The sequence below is a fragment of the Bos grunniens genome, chromosome 5 (genome assembly GCF_055505025.1).
Source record: "Bos grunniens cultivar Pamir isolate PY7600 chromosome 5, Bosgru_T2T1.0, whole genome shotgun sequence".
Classification (NCBI taxonomy): domain Eukaryota; kingdom Metazoa; phylum Chordata; class Mammalia; order Artiodactyla; family Bovidae; genus Bos; species Bos grunniens.
Genome location: NC_141169.1, coordinates 102,217,463 through 102,243,516, shown reverse-complemented (window position 1 = coordinate 102,243,516; position 26,054 = coordinate 102,217,463). Strand labels below are relative to the sequence as shown.

The 26,054-nt window shown below is 43.4% G+C and overlaps 2 protein-coding genes across 7 annotated transcripts in view; one reads left to right on the top strand and one right to left on the bottom strand.

Moving 5' to 3' along the window:
• RIMKLB (ribosomal modification protein rimK like family member B) overlaps window positions 1-26,054 on the top strand; it is a 135,080-nt gene that overhangs the window by 44,431 nt on the left and 64,595 nt on the right. The window lies entirely within an intron of this gene.
• MFAP5 (microfibril associated protein 5) lies at window positions 3,621-15,388 on the bottom strand. 5 transcript variants are annotated; one of them, XM_086402067.1, is made up of 10 exons: window positions 15,310-15,388; window positions 14,787-14,846; window positions 13,229-13,264; window positions 10,262-10,306; window positions 9,749-9,781; window positions 9,315-9,350; window positions 7,740-7,769; window positions 6,753-6,840; window positions 5,740-5,813; window positions 3,621-4,058 (listed from the first exon to the last, which is right to left on the bottom strand). In XM_086402067.1, the coding sequence occupies exons 2-10, from the start codon at window positions 14,842-14,844 to the stop codon at window positions 3,946-3,948; spliced, it is 513 nt and encodes a 170-aa protein (XP_086258193.1). In that variant the 5' UTR covers window positions 14,845-14,846; window positions 15,310-15,388; the 3' UTR covers window positions 3,621-3,945. The 5 variants fall into 5 exon arrangements, with proteins under 5 accessions (XP_086258193.1, XP_086258195.1, XP_086258196.1 ...); XM_086402069.1 differs by lacking the exon at window positions 7,740-7,769; XM_086402070.1 differs by lacking the exon at window positions 9,315-9,350.

The following is a 26,054-nucleotide window of genomic DNA, read 5'->3' as shown; positions in this document are numbered from 1 at the left end:
GTAAAATGTTTTCAAGTCTTTTTCTGGGGTGGACCAAGGGAGGAAAACTAGAATACCAGGGACCTGAAATGGGCTGAGAGTAAACAGCAACAAAAAGGAAGTGAATGACATTTTAAACTTTTTATTGTGTTTTGGAGTATAGCCAATTAACAATGTTGTGATAGTTTAGGTGTTTAGCAAAGGGACTCAACCGTACATATACTGCTAAGTCACTTCAGTCGTGTCCGACTCTGTGTGATCCCACAGATGGCAGCCACCAGGCTCCCCCATCCCTGGGATTCTCCAGGCAAGAACAGTGGAGTGGGTTGCCATCTCCCTCTCCAATGCATGAAAGTGAAAAGTGAAAGGGAAGTCACTCAGTCGTGTCCAACTCTTAGTGACCCCATGGACTACAGCCTACTAGGCTCCTCCGCCCATGGGATTTTCCAGGCAAAAGTACTGGAGTGGAGTGCCATTGCCTTCTCCATACATATACATGTATCCATTCTCTCCTAAACTCCTCTCCCATCCAGGTGGCCAAATAACATTGAGCAGAGTTCCCTGTGCTGTAGAGTAGGTCCTTGTTGGTGATCCATTTTAAATATAGCAGTATATGTCCATCTATATGTATGATGTACATGTCCATCCCAAACTCCCTAACTATTTCTTTCCCCAATCCTTGCCCCTGGCAAGCACAGGTTTGTTCTCTGAGTCTGTTTCCATTTTGTAAGTTCATTTGTACCATTTCTTTTTGGATTCCACATATAAGGGATGTCATACCATATTGCTCCTCTCTCTGACTTACTTCACTTAGCATGGCAATCTCTAGGTCCATCCGTATCGCTGCAAATGGCACCATCCTTTTTAATGGCCCAGTGATATTCCATTGTATATATGCACCACATCTTTGTCCATTCCTCTGTTGGATGGGCATTTAGGGCCTTCCATATCCTGGCTATTTTAAATAGTGCTGAAATGAACATTAGGATGCATATATCTTTTTGAATTATGGTTTTCCCTGGATTATGCCCAGTAGTACGATGGCTGGATCATATGGTAGTTCTATTTTTAGTTTTTTAAGGAACCTCCACACTGTCCTGGCTGTACCAAAAAGGTGGATGGAATTTTGTAAATGGGGAAGAGCGGACAGAGGGAAAGAAAACTGGAACCAAAACTAACCTCCCGAAACTGCCCTGGGACTGTTCTTAGAGAAAAGTTATGAGAGAAAACAAGCCTTTGTAAGGGGGAGGAAAGCAAGGATGAAAAGTGAGTTAGAAGCGTTGCTTTCCACTTGGAGAAGAAGACAAAAGCAGAGAACATCAGAATAGCGAGAAATGGCAAAGCACAGGAATTTGATGCAAAAGAAAAGGAAGGGTGAAACATGAAACTGCATCCCGTAAGACCGAAGGGGACAGAAAAGAAAGAACTTTCTGGAGAAGAGAGGAGTGGGCCACATCTGGGGGGAGAGTAAACAAGTTTGTAATGTTGGGGAACCAGTGGTCAAGGAAGGAGGCAAAGATGGAGAAGAGCAGAACAAAGATATGTGAGCGATGCTGCTACTCAGCTTTCAAAGGGAGATAAAAGCCCAAGTTTAGGTCTTCTTTCTAAACATAGAAAAGAAAAATAGACCAAAGGAGATCACTGTCCTCTGAGAAGGAAGTTGGAAAAAGTTTTATTTTGAAAGTCTAATTTGCAATATATACAATAATGGGATTGGGGTGCTTTCTGGTGGGAATGCCCCCTCTCAGTCAATGTGCAGTAAGGGTCAGTTTCATGAAGAGGCTCTTAAATGGTTCTCAGAAACGCGGTGCCTTCTGAAACCTCTCTCCTTTGGCTACAATATCCATGGACTCTGTCTGTATACAAGTACATCTGCTTTGAGGGACTGAGGCAAGGATTCCATGCTTCAAGGGTTTTTTCCTAGTATTTCTCTTTAATCAGTTATGCGAATCCTATTAAACTAAGCTGCTTCTTAACAGACTTTCCTGGTGACTCAGACTTCCCTGGTGGCTCAGATGGTAAAGTGTCTTGCATCTTGCTTACAATGCGGGAGACCTGGGTTTGATCCCTGGGTCGGGAAGATACTCTGGAGAAGGAAATGCTTCTTGACAGCAAGAATCTAGTCCTCATATTGGTAGTTTTTCTGCAAAATGGAAGGAATCCAACCCTTACCAAGTGGACTTCTGCCACAAAGAACTGTCTCAAAGTCCCCTCGTTTCTGTTTGAATTCCACTGGCTTTTTGGAAAGGTTCTGCGTTATCTCGATGAAAGCATCCATGATGTTTAATGTGTCACTCATAATATGGTTTTGTTCTATGACGTTGTGGACTGTTGTCCTAATATAGAGTATTTCTCTTCTTTTAAAGCAGACATGATAGTTGTGAATTAGACTGCATTTAGGCTTCAAGCAATATGAACAATGCATTTAAATCTCATCGTTGAATGAAAAGAAACCTCTGAATAAACATAAATTCCTTCCATATTAAAGATGGGGCAATTAAACCAGGGCTTAATATTGAGGGAAACTGATCTGAGTTTACCTGGTTCCTGCCAGAGCCAGGATAAGAATTCAGGTTGTCTGAATATTGTGTTTCTTTTACTCTTCTCTGTAAACCATAGAGTATACTTTGTACTTGCCTATTAAAATTCAGGTCTGAATTCCCTTCTTTGGCCCCTAATCAGATTATTCCTGAATCCATCTGCATGATAATCTCTAGATTATGGTGATGAGGATAAAAGAAGTAGCAACAGCTCCAGGAACTTCAGAGCAATGATCTGATTTCATGTTAAGCTGTCTGATTAACTTGTGGAGGTGGAGGTGGAGGTGCGCTAACCCCATTACTACTGCAAAGAATAACTACATAAGACTTTCTAGCTCTGCTTGGTGATTGAATAACTGACCGCATGAAAAACTGGATACCTTTATACCTGGTGTACTCCTCTCTCTAGCCTCAGCTTCTGAGCTTAGCAGAAGACAACACTTTGGGTCTTTATAGTAGGACTGAATAACTCTTGTTTCTGGAGTACTTTCTAGAACTACAAAATTACCATAATCCTTCTCATAAAGAGAGCATATGAAGAAGGCTGAGCCCCAAAGAATTGATGCTTTCTAACTGTGGTGCTGGAGAAGACTGAGAGTCCCCTGGACTGCAAGGAGATCAAACCAGTCAATCCTAAAGGAAATCAACCCTGAATATTCAATTGGAAGGACTGATGCTGAAGCTGAAGCTCCAACACTTTGGCCACCTGATGCAAAGAGTCGACTCATTGGAAAAAAACCCTGTTGCTGGGAAGGATTGAAGGCAGGAGGAGAAGGGGACAACAGAGGATGAGATGGTTGGATGGCATCACTGACTTGATGGACATGAGTTTGAGCAAACTCTAGGAGATAGTGAAGGACAGGGAAGCATGGTGTGCTGCAGTCCATGGGTGTAACTGAGTGACTGAACAACAGAAAGAGGACATACCAGGCAAAAGTTAGGACAGTCCAGCAAAATAGTAGGAATAAAAAGGACCACGTAAGTGAATGGGGAGTTAATCTAGGAAATGCTTGAATGTAAAATATTGACGTTCTGTAGTCAATTGAGATTGATAGTGATAGCATCTTCCCCCCTAAGATCTATCTCAAACAGATTCAGTAGTTAATATTTTTAATAATTTTATTCAAGTTTATTTTCTCTTGACATTGTACATAGAATGTTTCTATCTAAGCGACACGTTAATCATTTATCTACCAGGTCTATGATATGGAGAAGCAGCAAAACCATGCAATACTACAAAAACTATATGTTATGTACTGAAAAATGACAAAGTGGGTAAAAAAAAAAAACTGAAGAAGTAGGGGCAAAAGCTAGACATTGCAAAGGGATTGATTTAAGAACTACTCATGTCTATGGGTTAGCTGACAATGGTTGGACAAGGAGTTCCCTCCCACCCACACATTCTTTGCTTCCTCTTCCTTGTTGATCACAGACCACTGGGTCCCTGCATATTCACATTATCACAGGGAGGAAGGCGGAAGTAGTTGGAGCGTCGGAGTCGCCTTGGGGGCAGACCAGCCTTCTGACGGCAGAGTTCATCTAGAAGAGAAGCAGAGCATGTTGAGATGAGAATGTAGGAAGGTGGCCAGGGCTCCAAGAAAAGAGAAGAAGAAAGAGGAGACTGCAGGGTGGTGCAGTGAAAGGGTTGAAGAGAAATAGATCAGGGTTAGAACCTAGGATCTGTAACTTAATGGTTATTTACTCCCTACCAGAAAGAGTCTTTTCTGAACCTCACCATCCTTTTCTGCAAAACAAGCATTGAAATACCTGCTTCAAGAATGTAGTTGAAAATGAAAGACTGGATGCAAAAGAACTGAGCACAGGTGGTCAGTTCTTATTCACACCTTGCTTCCAATTCTTCTAATTGTGGACTTATTAAACAGCAGGGGAAAAAAAATAAGGTCCAGTCATTCAAAAGTGTTTACTGTGTGCAAATGGCTAACTTTAGCAAGTCCCCTGAGACACTTGAAAGTGCCTCGAGTCCCAGATACTCATCCTCAGTGTCAAGGTGCTTCCCTTGCAGGTGGCTTGCAGAGCCAATGAAGGCAAGGGGTAAGTTTCCTTCTGCGAAGTTAAGTACAGCTCTTACTCAGAGGGGGTTGGTGCAAGGCCGGCAGCTGAGTCAGAGTGGCTTTTGCATGTGGTGACTTTGACGACGGCAGCCATCATCTGGGGCTGGGCCAGGGGAAGGTGAGAAATAGTGTTTTCACACCATACATAGTGTCTAACCACACATCTGGACTCTTGTAATTTTTTTTTTTTTAATAAAATCTTTCTACTTTGCTCTACCTCTAAAATTTCACAATAAGCAAGGGAAATTATTCTTGGAATTGGTAGACTACTGTAAAGGTAGCTGGTGTTCAGCCAATGTCCAAGTGACTTTTCATGTATCCAAATGTTATAGTCTCTAAATTAGTGGCTTTTTCCCCACCTGGGCTTATGAACATGGCTGCAGGACTAGTAGAGATTGTTTTTTTTTTTTTTTTGAGATTGTTATTTGTAATAGTGGACTTGGCTTTTTATCTCTGGTGAATGATCTTCAAAGTAGCAGAGCATCCGAATGCACTATCTATACATAAGAGAAGTTAGGGATTTCTGTCTAGTTGGAAAGGGATTTAGCGGTGCTTTCTTAAGGGTTATCAATTTTTTAATGTTAATAATGGAAGATAATTGCTTTATGATGCTGTGTTTCTGCTGTATGACAAAGTGAATCAGCTATGTGTTATTTACTTGCTCAGTCATGTCTAACTGAGCAGCCTGCCAGGCTACTCTCTCCATGGGATTTCCCAAGTGAGAATACTGGAGTGGGTTACCATTTCCTTCTCCAGGGGATCTTCCCAACCTAGGGATCAAACCCGAATCCTCTGCATTGGCAGATGGGTTCTTCATGGCTGAGCCACCAGGGAAGCCCTATATGCATTCATATATCCCCTCCCTCTTCAGCCTCCCTCCCTCCTCCTCTCATTCTACCCATCTAGGTCATTACAGAACACAGAGCTGAACTTCCTGTGCTGTACAGCAGCTTTGAGGGTTATGAATATACCAAACATGGTGCTTTCTTTATATTGTTTATTGGGGTAACTAGGTGGAGCAGGAACTGATGGAAGTCGGAGAGCAGCCTAAAGCTCCTCCTCCACAGCCACATCTTGGATCTGTTAGCACCTTGCCCCAGTTATCAGTTGCTCTCATTATTGTTCCTCCCCATCAAAGCTAGTCTTACCTTTCATAGCTTCGTGTTCTTTACAGACAAGACGGGAGCAGATCTCATTGTTGATGACGTACATACGCCGTGAACTGCCATAGATCCAATGTCATGGTGCAAGAAGGATATGGAAAAAGCATTGAGAGGGAGAACTAGCCTCTGCCTGAGATGCCTCTTTCAACTCCTGGAAATACTTGGATTTCCTTAAGTATTTCAGACTTCCCACTCCCACCCCTTCAAGTAGTGTAGAAGATAGAATGGTATCGATCACGCTTGTTAGTTACAACTTTGCACATTCCACCTAGACTCAAGCTCTAATACTTCCCACACTACTCCCTATTATTTTCTACCTTCACACTTGCATCTTCAGCTCCAGCTTATTTCTCGGATGTGATGAATTTGATAAACCAGTGTTTCCCTCATGACCATCCTTCCTCTAGTACTCACCGTCCCTGCCTTCAGCATCTACATTTGTTAGTTAAGCTGTTCCGTGTGCCTCAATCCAGACTCAAGGTTGTTTTTTCCTTCTATCATAATACACTTCCCATTATTTATTTCTCAGGTCTTAAGTCTATTTGCTTTTTTTTTAAGTATTTTTATTTTTTAAAAAGCTTTTTATTTTGTCTTGGGGTAGAGCTGATTAATAATTTTGTGATAGTTTCAGGTGAACAGCAAGGAGACTCAACCATAATATACCCGTATCCATTCTCCTCCATGACACTGAGCAGAGTTCCCTGTGCTATACTTTAGGTCCTTGTTGGTTCTCCATTTTAAATACAGCAGTGTGTACATGTCCATTCCAAACTCCCTAACTATTCCTCACTTGCATCCTGCCTCAGCAACCGTAAGTTCATTCTTTAAGTCTGTGCAGACTCTAGGTTCTAATTGGCACCTTCGGAATAGCTTAAAGGGTGATGCTTAAAACTTCTGCCCCCTTAGAAGCTGAAATTCCAGAGCAGGTGCTCATTAAATGGTTACTGACATGAAAGCGCTATCATGGGTGGCTCTCTGGGTGATATGGGACCCTTTACCTGGTGAAGCATATCTGATGGAGGCATTGCTTGATTGGCCGATGCACGGAGTAGAGTCTTGTGCAGGCAAATTTCTCATCCCGGCACTCTGAATATACCCACCATAAAAAACACATGGTTAGAGGAATGGAGGAGGAGAGAGAGAGCTGGGAAAACCTACAGAGTAGTCTCTACAAAGGATCACTGTAAGCTGGGGTATGTTCTTCCTGTAACCAATACAAAGCAGTAATGTCCATCTCTTTGTGACCCCATGGACTGTAGCCCTCTAGGCTCCTCTGTCCATGGGATTCTCCAGGCAAGAATACTGGAGTGGGTTGCCATGCCCTCCTCCAGGGGATCTTCACGACGTTGAACCCAGGTCTTCTGCATTGCAGGCTGATTCTTGACCAGCTGAGCCACCAGAGAAGTCCACAAAGCAATAATAGATGTTGGCTAAACAATGAAATTTAGGTGCTTCCCTACCTGAAAGGAAAGAGAATAAAATAGTCCCTGTGGGTTCTTCTAGGAAAAAGTCCTTCTAGGGTTAGACAGGTGGCAACATGAAAGATGAAATGCTAACAGTCATATTCTGAAGAATTTGAATTCTAAAGTGGGTCACTATTTCTCTGTTGGTGGTTTTTAACCCTAGCTGCACATCAGAATTACCAGTATGTTAGAGAAAGCATGACATCTACAGTAATGCTAAGTCCTTGAGGTCACTTCCTGACCCACTAACAAACAGATGATGTTCAAAGTTAGTTATGGAGAGGACTGTTCTGGGACCATGCAGTAGTGATCCCATCTTTTCCCCATGACCTTTAGAACAGGAACTCATAGACACTGAGGTAGGGTGGGAGGGATATGAAGACTACAAATATTCTTTGAAAAAGAATTGGAAATAAAACTAGAAGATGTACCAAGTATTCTTCCAAGAACAAGGAGATTAGGAATCTTCAGGAAGAAAAAAAAAAAAAGCTTAAGAAAAAGACAGGCAAAAGACAATCATACCTGTGGTGGTATTTTTGTCGTTAAGTGAGGCTGAAAGGAGGAAATTTTATTCAGTTATTACTGGTTCTAGAAGTCACTGCCCTGTAACTGTCATGCCTTACTTGAGACCCACGTGTGTGCTCAGTCATGTCCGACTCTTTGTAACCCTGTGGACTGTAGCCCACCAAGCTCTCTGTCTATGGGATTTTCCGGGAAAGAATACTGGAGTGGGTTGCCATTTCCTTCTCCAGAGGATCTTCCCGACTCAGCGATCGAACCGGCATTTCCTGCATTGAAGGTGGTTTCTTTACCCCTGAGCCACCAGGGAAGCCCCAGTCCTAACCTAGGGGCAAGTTAAATACTGGCTGAGTTTGTAGAATGGAGAGTAAGTCAAGGAGTAAGATGCATCTTGAAGAAATGGACTAACCACGGGAGTTAGCTGTAAAATGTTATCGGAAGGGTTGCTAATAGGATACTATAGGAAGAATGTTAGCTGGGTGATCTCATCTATCCCCGATTTCTTTGTTTCCACTGCACTGGTTCGTAGCTGCAGCATGCAGGATCTTCACTGGGGCATGCGGACTCTTAGCTGTGGCATATGGGATCTACTTCCCCTACCAGGGATCGAACCCAGGCTCCCGTGGTTTCAATCACAGGTTTATATGCTGAGAATTCTCAAACTTCTATGTCTAGCTCAGAACTTTCTTCTAAAAAGCTCCAGGTCTACAAATTCAACTCTTTGTGGAAGAGCTCATGGATTTTTTTTTTTTTTAAAGACCCTTCCATGTCTCAAACTGCCTTCTTTCCCTTCACCAATTCAAAATGTTCAGTGAATGGTGCTACCATCCACCCAATAGCTACCATCTATCTAATAGAAAACTGGACTTCCTCTCAACAGTCTCTGCTCCCTGACAGCTCATTTCTCTCCCAAACCTCTAACAAAATAATTCAGGACATCATATTTTATTGGGACTAGGCAGCAGTGTTCTTGCTGGCTTTCCAATTCAATAATCTGCTTAGAACTTTCCTTTGCATGAACTGTTCTCTGGCTGGTTTTCATTTCCATCCTAAGCCTTAGCCCACATTGTTTACCTGAAAGCTCTTCGCCTTTCCATTCATTTAATTCACTTCTATTTGTTTTCCAGGAATCAACCTAGTCAATGTGCCCTTCAGAAAAGCCTTTCTTAACTCTCAACACTGAATATAATCAAGGACTCTGAGATTTCACAGCTTCTTTTCCTTGATTATATATGTTTGGTGAAACTGAATAAAATTATCCATTCCATTGTCTTATCTCATCTGTTAGACAAAAGATGTTTAGAAGAAAATCAGTTTTGTTCACCTTTACCTTTACCCATTCAATCTTGGAAACTTGGAGAGGAAAATCAAACCTTGGCAGTTTATGTATCAAACCACAGTTCTTGCTTGTTAGGGGCTCAAACATGTCATTAATTTAAATTAAACTGTTGGACAAATGCTCTGCCTAACATGTAGTCCTATTTAGGGTTCTTCACCAGCTGTACTGTCTTCCATCATGGGTATTGTGGGAAGCCCAGAACAGCCCCCGTGGCCCTGAGGTCCCAGATCTGAACTCACCCAGGTCATCGGTGGAAGGCTGGATATCAGCCAGAACTGAAAAGGCACAAAACAGTGATGTGAGAAGGGCTCCGGTTTGACAAAGGGGAAGGCAGAGTGCAGGAGGGAGAATGTGGGTAACAGGAAAAAGCTGAGGCAATGGCTGGGTTTTTTATATTGTGTCCAGGGGAAGAGAGTTCATTGAAGATAATTTTTTTGAGCATTATTTGGCCTGTTGACATTGGAAGTCTTTATGTATGTATTTTAAAGCTAGGAATCCACTTTTTTTTTTTTTATGAATCCACTTTGCTTCCTCTTTTTTAGGGGGCCAGGAGCATCTTTTCTTTCATCCCCTTCCCAGTGATAAAAATTATAAGATTAATTCAAGAGCTAGAATAAATACTGTGACTATTAACATGAAACGTGCCATTTTTAAGAGCTGGAGTGAAACCTACCTGTTTCATCTGTAGCAGGATCATTCACCAGATCTGTAAAAATACGATAGATGCAGGGAATGGAAAAATGCAAGCAGGAAAAACAGCAAAGGGAAAAACAGCGTGAGGCATGATGATCTAAAAGGAGGCAAGATTGAAGCGAAAGAATGCGGACTCTTGGGGAGAAATATAAGGGACTATCACAGAAGGAAAAGGAAGCGGCAAAAAGATTGGGCATGTTTATAGCCTTGGTGGCATCTAACATAGACAACAGGGCTCTGAATCCGTCTCTCTCTCTTTTTAAATATATTTATTTATTTGGCTGTGCCAGGTCTTAGTTGCAGCATGAGGGATCTAGTTCTCTGAGCAGGGACAGAACTTGGGCACCCTGCACTGGGAGCGTAGAGTCTTAGCTACTGGACTACCAGGGACATCCCTGAAACTCTTTAATAGTCTTCCTCTTACTTTATACAGACATCATCTTGAATCCTTCTAGCCACAGTGTGAGAGCAAGGAAATAAAAGAATATCTTACTAGGATCTTCTGTGAATGTTTCTGAAGTCACTGTGGTCACATCATCTGCATAAAAACAATCAGAAAACACTTTCTGAGCATTCTCTTCCCCTCATCCCCCACCCCTGCACTCCCAAGAAGTGAAATTGTCAAGCACAGAAGCCATCATGTAGTAAGATCCTAAAAGGATTTTTCTTTGTTTCCCAACCAAAGTCCTTTCCCCTGTAACCCAAACAAATGTCACACTTTTCCTACTCCCATGAATATACTCATACAATCCTAACCCTAGACTGTCCCTTTCCCATTGTTCTTATTTAGAGGAATGAATGAACTACGTAGCCATCAGATAGTCTACTGATTAAACTTTGGTTCAGCATTGGACTGCAAGAATGACTTCATCCTAACAGATAATAACTGATACAGCTAGTTAGGGATTACTATGGGCTTGCTTTACAGATGGTAAAACTGAGCATCAGCAGAATAAATAACTCATCCAAGGTCATAGAGCTTGTTGATGGGCTGATGACCTCTTTGTGATACTTATTTAAATGAAAATTGTCTTTCTCAAAAAGACTGTGATTTTTTAAAAAAATCTTTTGACTGTGCTACTGGGCATGTGGGATCTTAGTTCCCCGACTAGGGATTGAACTGGCACCCCCTGAAACGGAAGTGCAGGATCTTAACCACTGGATCACCAGGGAAATCCCCAGACTGTGATTTTTGACATTCGTGATTTTGATATTTTTGGATATCTGATGATACTCTCTACACAGAGTTCACAAGAGGTTACATTGGTCGTTTTCTGATGCTCACAGTGACAAGTGAGGTAGAAAGAGAGGAGAGGAGGGGAGATGCTTTGCTCTTGACCCTTGGAAAGTAAAGACAAAAGAAGTAAAAAATGGTCCAGGTCTTAAGATGGAAGATATTTGGATAAATTAAGAAAACTTCATCTGAAACTGTACATAACAGCAACTCCTGAAACAAATAGTCTCTGTTTTAATAAGCAACACAAAAAAGCAGTGTGAAGAACTAGACGTTTAACAAACCTCCCATCTGTAATGAACCTTCACTGTAAAAGGCTTATAGTCATTATCGGTTTTACCCACTAGAGGGCAGCAAATCCGCATAATACTTTGCCTTGAGGTCTGCATGCAAGTGTCAGATTTACAATCTGGTGAGAATAGCATTTTTATAAAGCATATCAGAGTTACTGATCCTTGTACTAGAAGCAAAACACAAAACATTGTAAAGGAATTTCCCCTGCTTATTCCTCACTCATCTTTTAGGAAAAAATTCCAGATAGAAAGGCATCAGATGGGACAGGAACTTTTTAACATCTTTTTTAACACTTTTTAACATAAGCTTTCTTCTTTCCGAGCAGATTTTGATAAAAAGGAATTCAAGTTTGCTCCAGTCCCACAGGATAAATGAAAAACCACTGACCCGATTCATTCCAGAGGCTGTAAGAAGGGAGTGGATTTTCTCCGGGGTGTAGCCAATTCCTGTCCTGTTTCCATTTCTCTCCAGCTACATTCCAGTCCAACCACTCACAGAAATAGAGGAAGCAGTGGGTGAACAAAGGGTTTGAGAATATCCTAGCTGTGTTTTTAGAATTTCAGGCACAGTACTAGTTTTCTGTATATCCCTCAGTTTACCCACCTTTTCCATGAGCTACCTCCATAAAAGCTTTATTACGGACTTATGAATGTTTTCTGAGAAGGAATCTTATGGAGACATTTTCATCAGCTCTTACAATATTTCTGCTCAACAAGCATCACAAAGTCATAAAATAGGACTGGACCTTAACCAGCCCAAAGAAAGGAATTTGGATTTGTAGTTGTGCTAGTGCTGGGACTTCCCAGGTGGCTCTAGTGACAGAGAATCTGCCTGAAATGCAGGAAACATGGGTTCGATCCCTGGGTTGGGAAGATCCCTTGGAAGAGGGAATGGATGCCCACTCCAGTATTCTTGCGTGGGAAATCCAATGGACAGAGGAGCCTGGCGGACTACAGTCCATAGGGTCACACAGAGTCAGGCACGACTGAGCATCTGAGCACAGCACAGCACAGGGCTGAAATAAAATCTGGGTTCAAAAATGTAAGGATTCAGACCAGAAAAGAGCAAAGGGTTTTCTGTATTTTTATTTTTTCTACCAAGATGCACAGTAAGAAATTATATTGTGAGCCAGTATACACATATAAAACTGAAAGAAGAGTAAAAATAATACTTCTGTCATCTACTTGCAGTGTACTCTATTTATCTTCTAAGAAATATTTATTTAGGCTGTGCAAGGTCTTAGTTGAGGCTCTTAGGATCTTAGTTGTGGCATGGGGGTTTTGGTTCCCTGACCGGGGATCAAACCTGGGCCCCCCTGCATTGGAACCATGGAGTCTTAGCCAGTGGACCGCCAGGGAAGTCCCCAGGGTACTCTGTTTTTATTTTAGTCTATCTTAACTCATTAAAAGCACCAGTTGTGACCTACTCATTAGATCTTTCGACTCATTAAAGGGTTATATACTGTAGAGCTCTCAAGGGTTGGGAAAAGCAAGAGAAATTATAATTATGTTGATGCCAAGAGGCAACTGCAGATATTGAATCGAGCTGAAGGAAGCGGACCTTTGGAAGCCAAAACTTATGGATTCTGTCTCACTGAGCCACAATTTCTCTATAGGACTGGGAAGACTTCTTTTTCTGTCTGCATTTTAGTTTTTCCACTCTTACATAGATAGGAAAATCCTGTTAGGAGTAGCAGGCGTTATCCGAGGGTGTGGAAATGAGAAGGACATAGAGATTTGAGTGAAGTTATTTCAGTAGTGAATGAGAAAGTTTTATGAATGGGATGACAGGATTGTTGAATTCAATTCTATTATTTTACACACCTGGGCACTTCATCTCTGTATGGTATGACAAATTCTTGGAACTCTGACCATTTGGTTCCATTGTCCTGATAAGAACCCCAACAGAGCCCAGATCCATGGGATCACTTACCTCCTCGCTGTCCGCTGACCCCTAGGGGTGTCCGGCCTGCACAAAGGAAGGAGAAGTATGTGAATGCGTCCAGCTCTATACCTCATAAAGCTTTTCTGAGATGAACCAGAAAATGATGGGAAAATTGCTGTACTTTATCTTGCCATGTTTTATTTCTGTTACAGCTCCATATAGAAAGAGGCAGACTGTTAGTATTACACACAGACCTGGAAGCACTCAAAGACAGGAGACTGCTGAGCACAAAGGGGAGCCCTGACTCAGGAGGCCTCTTGTTCTCAGTCTGTCCAGAAGGGGTGGGGTCCTGTCCACCCTCAAGGCAGCAGCCCTTCCTGATGGCCTGTCCTTCCGTCCCCACAGCCAGCCCCTCCAGCTACACTACTGAAAAAGACCCCAAATGATTATCTCACAGTCTGTGTTGGGCAGAATAAGAAAGAAAAAAAGAAAAAAGAGTAAGATTTTTTTTTTTTTTCTGGAAAGTCCAAGGTTCACAGAGTGGCCAGTCGTCTAGTTCAATTCTGTACAATCTATGAAGATCATTTTCCTTTTGCCTATAGAGGCGGCAACATTTTCTGTGTGCGCGTGAATCTGCTTGTGTGAGTCTGGTGCTTGTGTTTGTTAGGTTAATATATCCCCACTGTTTTCCTTCACAGTTTTAACATGTGGTGTGTGCTCAGTCACTCAGTCTGACTCTTTGTGACCCTATGGACTGTAGCCCGTAAGGCTCCTCTGTCCATGGGATTCTCCAGGCAAGAATACTGGAGTGGATTGCCATGCCCTCCTCCAGGGGATCTTCCAGACCCAGGGATTGAACTTTTATCTCCTATGGCTCCTGCATTTCAGGGCAGGCAGATTCTTTACCACTGAGCCACCAGGGAAACCCCTTCTTCATGGTTTAAACTTGAGTTTCTTGTGAGGAGGTCCTTATGTCTGTGTACACAATTGTATACATCAGCTTCTCCTTTTGCTTTCTTTTTTCAGTGGCGGGGGCGGGGGTGCGGGGAGTTGCTGGGATCTTAGTTTCCTGACCAGGGCTTGAACCTGGGCCATGGCAGTGAAAGCACTGTGTCCCAACCACTGGGCCACCATGGAATTTCCTCCTTTGGTATTTGTTTCCCTGTTTGTACATTTATGAGAGTGGCCCTCTTGGTTAATATGCATTTGTGTGTATCTTAGTTTTGCTTTAATTTCATAACTCTCAGGCTGCCTGCCTTCCCCCAGATCTGAGGTCATCTCCAATCACATCCCTCTAATCGCAAAGTCTTTTCTTTTCTCTCTCTCATTTTTTGGTCATGCTGCAAGGCTTACAAAACCTTAGTTCCCCAGCCAGGAATTGAACCTAGGCCCTTGGCAATGAGAGTGCAGAGTCCTAACCAGGGGACTGCCAAGGAACTCCCCGTGTTCTTTTACTTCTCTTTAATGGGAAATTCTAGAATTAAATAGCAAGCATCTCTCCTCCCATTCCCCTTCAGCCTCCTTCCATCCTCCCTCTAACATACACCTCCACCCACCTAGAGGAGCTGACATTTTAGGGAGAAAAGAAAAAAAGGTAGGGACTCACCAGAGGACATGATGAGGGCGGTGAGAAGCAGGAGCACTTTGGGTCCGAAGAACGCCATGTCTGACAGGTGAGTGGGGAGAGTGGAGACTGTGATCAGCACTTCCGCTCCAGGCAAGCATATCTATAGGATGCCTTGCTTTCCAAGGTCTTTCCTGGTCCCCCATAAGTCTCAGACCCTTCCTCTCTTTTCTTCCAACACTTCTTCAAACTCTCTTCTGTGATCATTTGCCATTATTCTCACCCCTTCTTTCCCAGCAATTCAGGAAATTTTATACTGATGGAATCCCCATCCACCCCATGGCCTCTTTAAACCCTAGTATCTAAACTTTTGTTTTTATATCTGTTACTTTTTAAAAAAAATAATATCTGCTCATCTAAGTTTCTCCTCATTTGAATTCCATGGATAATTGGGATGTCTAAATCAGTGACATTCTCCATTGCCTGCTTCCAGCCCTTTAACACACACACACACACCCCCCCTCCCTCTGTCTATTTAGGGTTTTAGACAATCCAAGCCACTCACTGTTGATGGTTCTCTGCTCTTTCCACCGAGCCCTTTGGTTGTTGAATGTGTCTCTCTCCTTCTCTGTTCCACTTTGGCTGGGGTGTAAGATGAACAGGGCCACTCCCTGGAAAGGACTTCGAATTTGGCCTACTCTGAAACAATGAGATGAGGGAGAGCAAGGAAGAGAGAGAGAGAGAGGGAGGGAGGGAGGGCGGGAGGGGGAAAGCCAGGCTAGAGGAGTCTGATTCAGTGCTACTATGATGCGGGGAGGATAAGGGCGATGGGGCTTTGCAATCACTCACACCCTCGTTCCAAAGGTTATGATCACACTGATGAGAGATGGTGCTGCTGCCTTGACGGGTTGGCTCAAGCTCATATATGCCTTTCTTCCATGAACCACCATCTGGCCCCAGTCTCACTTTGTCCTTGGGTTACTTTTTACCTAAAGAGAAAGAAAAAAAACAAACCCGCTGAATCCGTTTCTGTGTCTCTGGCTGTCTTCCATATTTGAATCATTCTTCCAACCCCCTTTCTCACTTTTGTCTTCTTAGAATTCTACTCCCCCAAATGTCTTTGTTTCTTTGTGTCTCTCTTTTTCCTCTTCTTGACCCACACGTTTAGCCTCCCCCCACCCACCCCCATAATCTCATTTATTGCCACATCCAAGCAAACAGACACCACACGAGTTTTGTCCAGGAGAAGGGCTGGCTGTCTTAGGGTTAGGGAAAGTTAAGGAATATAGGACCCTCATCCTTTTGTAATGTGGAGGAGCTTCATGAGAGAAGACGCCAGCCTTAGGCTGTCTTTTGGTTTTGTTTAAGCTTATGTTAAAAATCTTGGTTTCTTGCCTTTGAGGACAAAAATGCCATCAGAAGGCCAATGAAAATTGGGAGCCAAGTTCATTCTGCTTGCTTTGTTTCCCATCATATCACATAATATGTATATAACACTTTCTCTGATCCAGGAGCTATAAAAACTTTGTCTTTGCTCTTATTCCTAGAAACTCTCATGCTTAGACCATTACAACATCTCCACTTCAGCAAGAATAAACTTGAATGACAGAAATGCAAATCTGAAAATCTGACCTCAGGTGCACTAGCAGGGTGTCAAATTCAAGTTATCTGTTAGCCTCCTTACTCTATATTCCGTTCCCTAAACAGCTAAATTAGAGAAGCATCCAGGTAGACCCAGGTGGCTCAGTGGTAAAGAATCTGCCTGCCAATGTAGGAGGCTCAGGTTTGATCCCTGGGTTGGGAAGATGCCCTGGAGAAGGAAATGACAACCCACTCCAGTATTCTTGCCTGGAGAATCCCATGGACATAAGATCCTGGTGGGCATCCATGGGGTCACGAAGAGTCGGACATGACTGAGCAACTGAGCACCAGCACCAGCACAGGTAGACAGAGCAGATAATATTAATGTGTTACGGACCAGAAGAAAGAAGAAAATTAATGATGTAAGGGAAGAAGGGAGGAAGGAAGGAAGGAAGCGGTCCTGAGGATGGAAGAGCTATGGACATAGAAAGAAGCAAATAGAACCTGTGGTTTCTCTTTGGAAGCTGTACCTGCTCCATCTCTGAACTACACGGGTTCTGGTTAGTTCCCAGAACAAATCTGTGGGCCAAACCCAAGTCTTCCTCACCAGCCTGGTCCAAAACTTGATCTTTTTCCATCTGTTCCATAACGAGAGTGCAGAGGCTGCAAAACAGATGTCTGGGGAGAGCCAGAGCAAGGAAAGGCAGGGTGGTGGGTGTGGGGAAGGAACGAAAGCAGACGCAGAGCAGAACTCAGGCAGGACGCACAATAGAGGGCCTAGACACACTCATGTTTTCCGTGAAGCACAGACAGATGGAGGAACTGAACTCCGGCCAGTCGTTTGGCAGGGCCGGCAATGACCTCAACTTGCTGGCCCAGCCAGAGACTGTAAGACTGTATCTCCGGAAAACCTCCCCAGGCAGTAGGAGGGGGCGCTCTCCTGGGGTCCCAGGGGGCGGGGAGTCTGAAGTTAGAGCTGAGAAAACAGGGACAGAATGTTCAGAGCAAGCAGAGGGAGAAGGCAGGCAGCGAGTGGGACCTCAGAAGGAAGGGAGGGGGGAAGCTGGAAAGAAGGCGGGAACTAGTGAAAGCAGAAACCACCCTGTATTCTTGCTGATCCTTCAAGGATGTCATTTATTTGCAAGTACTTGGGTTGATTTCTTATTCATGACCTTAGACAGCTTCAGATTTACTTTTCTCTGGTGGTTATCATTATAATTACATCAAGTCAAAGTCAGCACCCGTGGCCCAGGAATGAGCAACGGCCACCCAGAGACGTGAGCTGAGACTCTACCCAGGGGAGACCTCCCTGAGCTGCAGTCCGTATACTCATCCAATACAAGCTGGAGCTGCTGCAGGTCAAGGACACAGGAAAGGCCTCCAAGGAATTGACTGGAAGGTGCAGAAGTGACTTAAGGCAGGCATTCTCATGTCTGAGAGAGCCAGGAAAATACTAGTTTTTCAAAAGGGGTCTCCAACTGGTGGACAATGGGTAAAATGCGAAGACCGAGAAGGGAGGCAGAGATGCAAGACCGTGTGCTGGTTTATTCATCTGTTTACTGGCCTGTGAAGAATACACCCATTAGCTGAAGGCCTCTGGGCAAATGTACAGAAACGTTATTACTGCGGTATGATCCAACTAAATTAAATCCAGGGCCTAAACACACACAGATCCCATAAAAGGGAGGAGAGGAAAGGAGGAGGGTTATATGAGGTGGGGATGAGGGGTGGGGGAGTGCTCTGTGTAGCAGAATGAAGCAATAAAGCGGTAATGGCCAAACTAAGAGATGGACTCCGCGGAGGCCTTCAGAGCCAACAAACGTATGTCCTCTGAGACCTTGGGCTAGGGAGAGCCTCCCTCGTCTCAGTAACCATGCATCTCTCCAATACTCTGCTCTTTACACCTCCATGCCTTGCACTTTCCGTTCCTTCCTTTCTAAAATATCCTTTTCCCAACTCCAGTAAAGGCCTGTGAAAGTGTTAGTGTTAGTCACTTAGCTGTGTCCTACTCTTTGCAACCCCGTGGACTGTAGCCTGCCAGGCACCTCTGTCCATGGAATTCTCCAGACAAGAATACTGGAGTGGATTGCCATTTCCTTTTCCAGGGGACCTTCCCGACCTAGAGATCAACCCTGGGTCTCCTGCATTGCAAGCAGATTCTTTACTATCTGAGCCACCAGGGAAACACAAAAATAAATGCCTATACGCACATCAAAACCCAGCCCCAAGGCTTGTCTTCCCAGAAATCTCTTCCTGGTCCCCTCTGCTTCTGAAGAGTTAACCAGGGACTTCCCTGGCAGTTCAGTGGTTAAGACTTCACCTTCCAATGCAGGGGGTGCGGTTCAATCCCTGGTCTGAGAGCTAAGATCTCATGTCTTGAGGCCAAAAAACCAAAACATAAACCAGAAGCAATGTTGTACCAGATTCAATAAAGACTTTTAAAAATGGCCCACATAAAAGACAATTGTTTAAAAAGGTCAATTATTCCCTCTACTGAGCTACCTCTGCATTTTATTTTGATTGTTGTGGCATCGGCTTTATTACATTCTTTTATGTGTCTGTCTTCTTGATTACACTGAGAGGTCCTTACTCTGCTCTGGCTGACATAATGATTAGCACAGAGCAACTCAAAATTTGTTCATCTGAGTTGAGATGAAGACTTGGAAATATTTTGAGATATAAACATTCAAAAACTGAGTTAAATGCAAAAAAAAAAAAAAAAAGTCGAGGGGAAAGTTCTAGAAAAGAAAGTAGTTTGAGAGGATACAGGAGTTCAGCCAGTAAAATAATTAACCAATGTTTTGATCCAAAGGCAGGGGACTAGAGCTAGAGGAAACAGGTACAGAAATCAGGTAACGGTTATTCTAGAAATAAAGGGATTTTGGCAGAAGGGCTGTGAAATCAGTGCATGTGAAACATATGTAACTTTTATCAACAGTGACTTCTGAGTGCTTCTGTCTCATCATTTTCAGAAGGTGTGGGGGCCTTGCACTGCTCCTCTCGACCAGTCGTGCAAACATAAAATACTTGATTCAGGTTCAGAACTCTTGTCAGGTTTCCTGAAATGGAACTCACAACAAATAAATTTGAATAACTGATAAAATTGGCTGTAGACACACAAAATAAGACAAATACCTTGTTCACTGAGAGGAAATCTCTATCTTCTCATTCTACTCATCAGGAAAGAAATGAAAACAAAGTCTGGAATTCAAAAATATGAAAGACATCCAGGAAAGTTCAATGTATAATTTTTTTTTAACGCAGTGTTCTTATTTAATTTTTTCATCTTTGTTGCTGCACACAGGCTTTCTCTAGTTGCAGCGAGCTGGGCTACTCTCTAATTGTGGTGTGAGGGCTTCTCATTTCGGTGGCTTCTTTTGTTGCAGAGTATGGGCTCTAGGCGAGGGCTCGGTACTTGCGGAGCAGCTGCCTAGTCACCCTGTGGCACTGTAGAACCTTCCCGGTACAAGGAATCAAACCTGTGTGCCCTACATTGGCAGGCGGATTCTTTTTCTTATTGGAGGCTAATTGGTTTACAATATGACAAGCGGATTCTTACCTACTGGACCACCAAGGAACTCTCGTGTATATAATTATTCTCAAATAGCAACAGCTAGTAAAATCAGTGGACACAGCACATTTATATGTTTGCATTTTAATAGACGGTATGAGCCAGGACACCTACAGGATGGCCCTTGGTGATCCCCACGTTCTGTTCTTCCCCCCTACGTATACTACTAGCCAATAAGATAACAGCAGAGGCAATGGACTATATCTTCCCAGAGGAGATTACAAAGAGACTTCAGCTTTTAGGGCTGGTGCTCTCTCGATCTCTTGCTTGTTTTCCCTGAGCAAAGCCGGCTGCTGCTGTGAGTCACTCTATAGAGAAGGTCATGGCCAAGAGTTGTGTGAATGAACTTGGAAATGGATTTTCTCTCAGTTGGCCTGGAAGACTGCAGCCCCAGCCAACACCTTGACTATAGCCTAGTGAGCTGCCCTCAGCCAGAGGTACGCAATAAAGCTGTGCTTGGCTTCCTCACCAACAGAAACTTTGGGAAAAATAAATGTTTTAAACTGCTAAGTAGATAAGAATGCATCATAAAACTATTGTATTCCAACTAAATAGTATGTAATAAAATCACATTAATACAATTATACTATTATGAAATACTGCTGCTGCTGCTAAGTCACTTCAGTCGTGTCCGACTCTGTGCGACCCCATAGACAGCAGCCCACCAGGCTCCCCCATCCCTGGGATTCTCCAGGCAAGAACACTGGAGTGGGTTGCCATTTCCTTCTCCAATGCATGAAAGTGAAAAGTGAAAATGAAGTCTCTCAGTTGTGTCTGACCCTCAGCGACACCATGGACTGCAGCCTACCAGGCTCCTCCGTCCATAGGATTTTCCAGGCAAGAGTACTGGAGTGGGGTGCCATTGCCTTCTCCAATGAAATACTAAATTAGCTAGTATAATACATACGTTCAGTTGCTCAGTTGAGTCTGACTCTTTGCGATCTCCTGGACTGTAGCCCACCAGGCTCCTCTGTCTATGGAATTTTCCAGGCAAGAATACCAGAGTGTGTTGCCATGTCCCTCTCCAGTGGATCTTCCCAAACCAGGGATTGAACCTGCATCTCCTGCGTTAGCAGGCAGATTCTTTACCACTGTGCCACCTGGGAAGCCTTAGCTAGTATAATATGTTGGCTATTAATATACACTAGTTTAATACACTAGGGTTAATATATACTAATGTTCATGGAGCATTTACCATACACTAGGTACTGTGTTAAAAAGTGTGATTGGGCTACATAAATTAAATACATCCTTTTGAAATTAGTACATTCATAGGAAAGCATACAGAAAAGGAAGGAGAGATGAAAAAGAAGAAGAGATAAGGGAGAAAAGAAAAAGAGGGTGGGAGAAAGAAAGAAATCACACAGAAACCATAGAATCACCTTTAACATTCACTTTGTATCTAGATTTGCTAGGGACTTCTGGTGGTCCTTCCTTCTGGAGAAGAAAATGGCAACCCACTCCAGTACTCTTGCCTAGCGTATCCATGGATGGAGGAGCCTGGTAGGCTATAGTCCACGGGGTTGCAAAGAGTCGGACACGACTGAGTGACTTCACTTTCACTTCTGGTGATCCAGTGGTTAGGACTCTGCTTCCAAAGCAGGGGATGCAGGTTTGACCCCTAGTCAGGGAACTAAGATCCCACAATCCTTGTGGCCAATAAAATAAAGTTAAAATTAAAAAATTAAAGAAGACTTTCTATAATTTAGTACTATAACTTACTTGAAATGTAGAAAATCTTATGAGCTTCCATAGAAAATAATTAGACAACTAAAACATCCAGTTTGTAGTAAAGAACCAAAGGAATTTGTTACTCTGCCTGGAGCAGAAAGCCGGAGAGAGGAATTTAGTAGTTTTTTAATGTATACTATTTTGAAGATTTTGGTAGCTTCATATTTATCACTTCCACAAAAATTAGGGCAGAATAAAAATGAATTTCTTTTGGAGGTTAGTTTAAATGATATCTTGGAGAGATTTCCTGAATATAAGGCCATGAATAATTAAAATCCATGTAATCAGTCAACAGACTTCCTATACTCCAGCCATTCTGTTAATATGCAGTTGGAATAGAACAGAAATAAAACAGATATTGTTTTGCTTTTATATTACTCACAACATTTTCTAAAGAAAGTTCTAGAAATGCTTTCCTTGGAGATAGTAGAGTGACTTGATGTATTTCTAGAAACAGAAAGATGGATTGAATGATTAGTAAAAGTTAGATCTGAATCTCATGACAGGAAAATTGGAATTTGCTTGTTTTGGGTTTTTTTATTATTAACATAAAAATAAATTTTATTTATTCATGGCTGTGCTGAGTCTCCTTTGCTGCACGGGCTTTCTCTAGTTCTGGTGAGCGGAGGCTGCTCTCTAGTTGCAGTCTGCAGGTTTGTCATTGCTGTGGCTTCTCTTGTGGAGCACAGTCTCTAGGCATAAGGACTTCAACAGTTGCAGCTCCTGTGCTCTTAGAGCACAGACTCAATAGTTGTGGAGCACGGGCTTAGAGGCATACGGGATCCTCCCAGTTCAGGGATCAAACCCACGTCTCCTGCATTGGTAGGCAGATTCTTTACCACTGAGCCATCAGGGAAGTCCTGGAATTTGCTTGTTATTGGGTTCACCTGCACCCCTTGCATATTCTGGTATAAGTGAAGGAGGCCTTCAGAGCTGTCCTGAGATGGACTTCTGGGTTGGGCAGAAGTACAAGGCTATCTTCCTTATCTTAAAACTTGAAAATCTTTCCACTTGAAGATCCTTCTCCCTAGTTCCCATAAGAGTGATCTTTAACAAACCACACTGAAACTTAGGATTTTGAAAGAAAAACAGCTTATTATTTTCCATGATTTTGTACGTTGATCAGGCAGTAAGTCTGCTTGACATGGTGTTGGCTAAAAAATCCCAAATGGTCTCACTCATGGCTCTCTGGTGCTGGCTGCCCACGGAAACGAGCCTCTGATGGGGCTGCTGGCAAAAGCCTCAGTTATCATCTATGTTGTATCTACAGCTGACTCACTTGGGCTTCCGACAGCATGGCCCTGGTGGAGAGAAGAAACATCCCAAGAGGCAAAGGAAGAAGGTGCAGATCTCTTAGGATCTCCTTCACTTTGTTTTCAGTTTTTTTATTTTTTGGCTATGCTGCTGGGCATGAGAGGGCTTCCCTTGTAGCTCAGTTGGTAAAGAATCTGCCTGTAATGCAGGAGTGAAGTGAAGTCATTCAGTCGTGTCCGACGCTTTGCGACCCCACGGACTGTAGCCCATCAGACTCCTCCATCCATGCGATTCTCCAGGCAAGAGTACTGGATTAGGTTGCCATTTCCTTCTCCAGGGGATCGTTCTTACTCAGGGATTGAACCTGGGTCTCCCACCTTGTAGGCGGACGCTTTACCATCTGAGCCACCAGGGAAGTCCGTAATGCAGGAGACCCAGGTTCAATTCTTGGGTTGGGAAGATCCCCTGGAGAAGGAAATGACAACCCACTCCAGTGAGAATCCCATGGACAGAGGAGCCTGGCAGGCTACAGTCCATGGGGTCGCAAGATTCGGATACAACTTAGGGACTAAACCACCACCTGGGCATGAGGGATCTTAGTTTCCTGACAAGGAATCAAACCCGTGCCCCCTGCAGTAGAAGCATGGATTCTTAACCACTGGGCCACCAGGGGAATCCCAGGTCTCAGCCTCACAAGTTCCCCAGCATCACTCCCACTATATTCTGTCAGGTAAAGGAAGTCTTCAGGGTCTCAATTCCAAATTAAGGGAAGGAGAAATAGACTTCGATCCTTGATGAGAGGAGTGGCAAAAAAAAAAAAAAAAGTGTCACAGGACTTCCCTGGTGGCTCAGACGGTAAAGAATCCATCTGCAATGAGAGAGACCTGGGTTCGATACCTGGGTAGGGAAAGTCCCCTGGAGGAGGACATGGCAATCCACTCCAGCATTCTTGCCTATTGAATCCTCATGGACAGAGGAGCCTGGCGAGCTACAGTCCATGGGGTTGCAAAGAGTTGGACAAAACTGAGGGGGCTAAGCACAGCAGAGCACACATGTGTCACAAGGATAAATGGAATCTTTAACAGATTAGCTAAGAGCCAAAGAACATTTGTGTTTTGTCCTTTCCCTGAAGACTAATTCCCTCTCATCACAATTCTAAAGACCTTGTATGCTCAATAAGATAGAAAAAGTTCAGTCTTTGGTTTCTGCGGCATCCGACGCTGTTCTGCTGCTTACACTTCATTGCTGGAAGTGTTCAAGTTTCTTCCGCAGACACCTGTCTCTTGACTGTACCCGACTCCTGTGTGTCTATTTACCATCTTTTGCTTCTGCTCCCAGATCTATACCTCAGTCTCTTCTACACCTGAAAGTAAAATAGGCATCTCTAGTTGGATGTTTCATTGGCACCTTGAGTCCGTCAGGCTTTGTCTTAGAGAGAGCAGGATCATTTAAGCAGAAAAGGGTGGGTGGGGGCGGTAGAGATGGGGAAGCTAAAGAACAGACTCCTAGCAGTAACCTCCAAGAGACCAGTACCCATCTTCTGGAGGCCACCTTGCATGCTGAGATGTCACCACTCAGTCTACAGAAGCACACAGGCTCTGCTAGAATCCACACTAGCAAAATGCATCTTCCCTCCTTGCCTCTCTCTTCACTTATGTGGCTTTCAATTCAAGTCTTCTCGGTTGCTGGAACGTAAACCACATTTAAACTCTAGCTATAAGAGAGTCTAGGGTATGTAGTTTTTAGTTTTCCACCCTCTATAATACGGGACGGTGCCCAAGAAAGACATGTGAATAAATGTAAAGTAAATTGCCTTATTTTTGCATATGGAAAATTGAGTCATTCTCTGCATTGGTTGGTGCCCCTCTCATTCTAGAAATCTGCCACCATCACCCAGATGAAGCATGTGAGTCATCCCTGAATTTGTCCCTCACCCTGAATCCCAACACACGCACACACACACTCACACACATACACATACATCCGTTTTCTCTCTTATTTCCATCACCACCCCAGTTCAGTCCAAGTCATTACTCTAACAGTCTCAACTCATCTCCCAATTTCCTCACCTTAATTGGTAATACAGAGCACTATGAGTAATTTTTATAGCATTACTCAACTTAGGTCATCCTGACTTAAAAATCTTAGAGGCGTATCATTATCCTTAGGACACAGATAGAACCTCTTAGTTCCATCTCTCACCACCAGTGCTCCAATCCAACCACCCCAACCCATTTTGCATATTGCTTTCCGACCACACTGACTGACTTAACAGTTACTGCAAAAGCTCCAAGTTCTCTTGTTGCTTCTAAGCCGCTGTACATACTCCGTTGCATTTGTACCACCTCCACCAAAATCCTTAATATACCAATTTAACATAACCCTTATGTTCATCTGGCTAATTTCTACTCATCCTTTTCAGCTCAGCTTTAAATTGTTTTCCTGAGTGTCTCCACCACAATGTGGGCTTATTGTGGGCAGATGTTTTGCTCACTGTTGCATGCCCAAAACCAAGCCAGGGACTCCTACTTGTGCCTCAGAATACGGATGCTTAGTGGAGAAGGAAATGGCAACCCACTCCAGCGTTCTTGCCTGGAGAATCCCAGGGATGGGGGAGCCTGGTGGGCTGCCGTCTGTGGGGTCGCACAGAGTCGGACACGACTGAAACGGCTTAGCAGCAACAGCAGCAGTGTAGGGGAGAAACTGTATTTCCTAAGACTGAACACAAGAGGGCGACAAATCACTTCTCTGGACCTGCTCTGACGTTTGCCTGAATTTTCCTTCACCTCATTTACTATTCCAACTGACATAGTTCATGTAGCACAACTCTTGGGCTGTGCCCGACAGGATGAAAGATTCCTAATGACTCAGAACTGTACTTCATTTATATTCTGGCTGCCTTCTCAGTGCCAGGCACTTCACTACCTACTGGTAATTAACGATGAATCAGTCCCAAGTCCTCCATTCAAATAATCTAGTGGGAAAGAGAAGCGAACTTAACTTTATTCCCAGACATAGGAAGACACAATACATTTTTTTTTTTCCAGTATCACTGGCTTCTTAAAATGGCAGAAAGGTTAACTATGGGGTGTAAATAAGACTGAAACTTAGGGGCTTCCCTAGTGGCTTCAGTGGTAAAAAATCTGCCTGCCAACACAGGAGACACAAGTTCG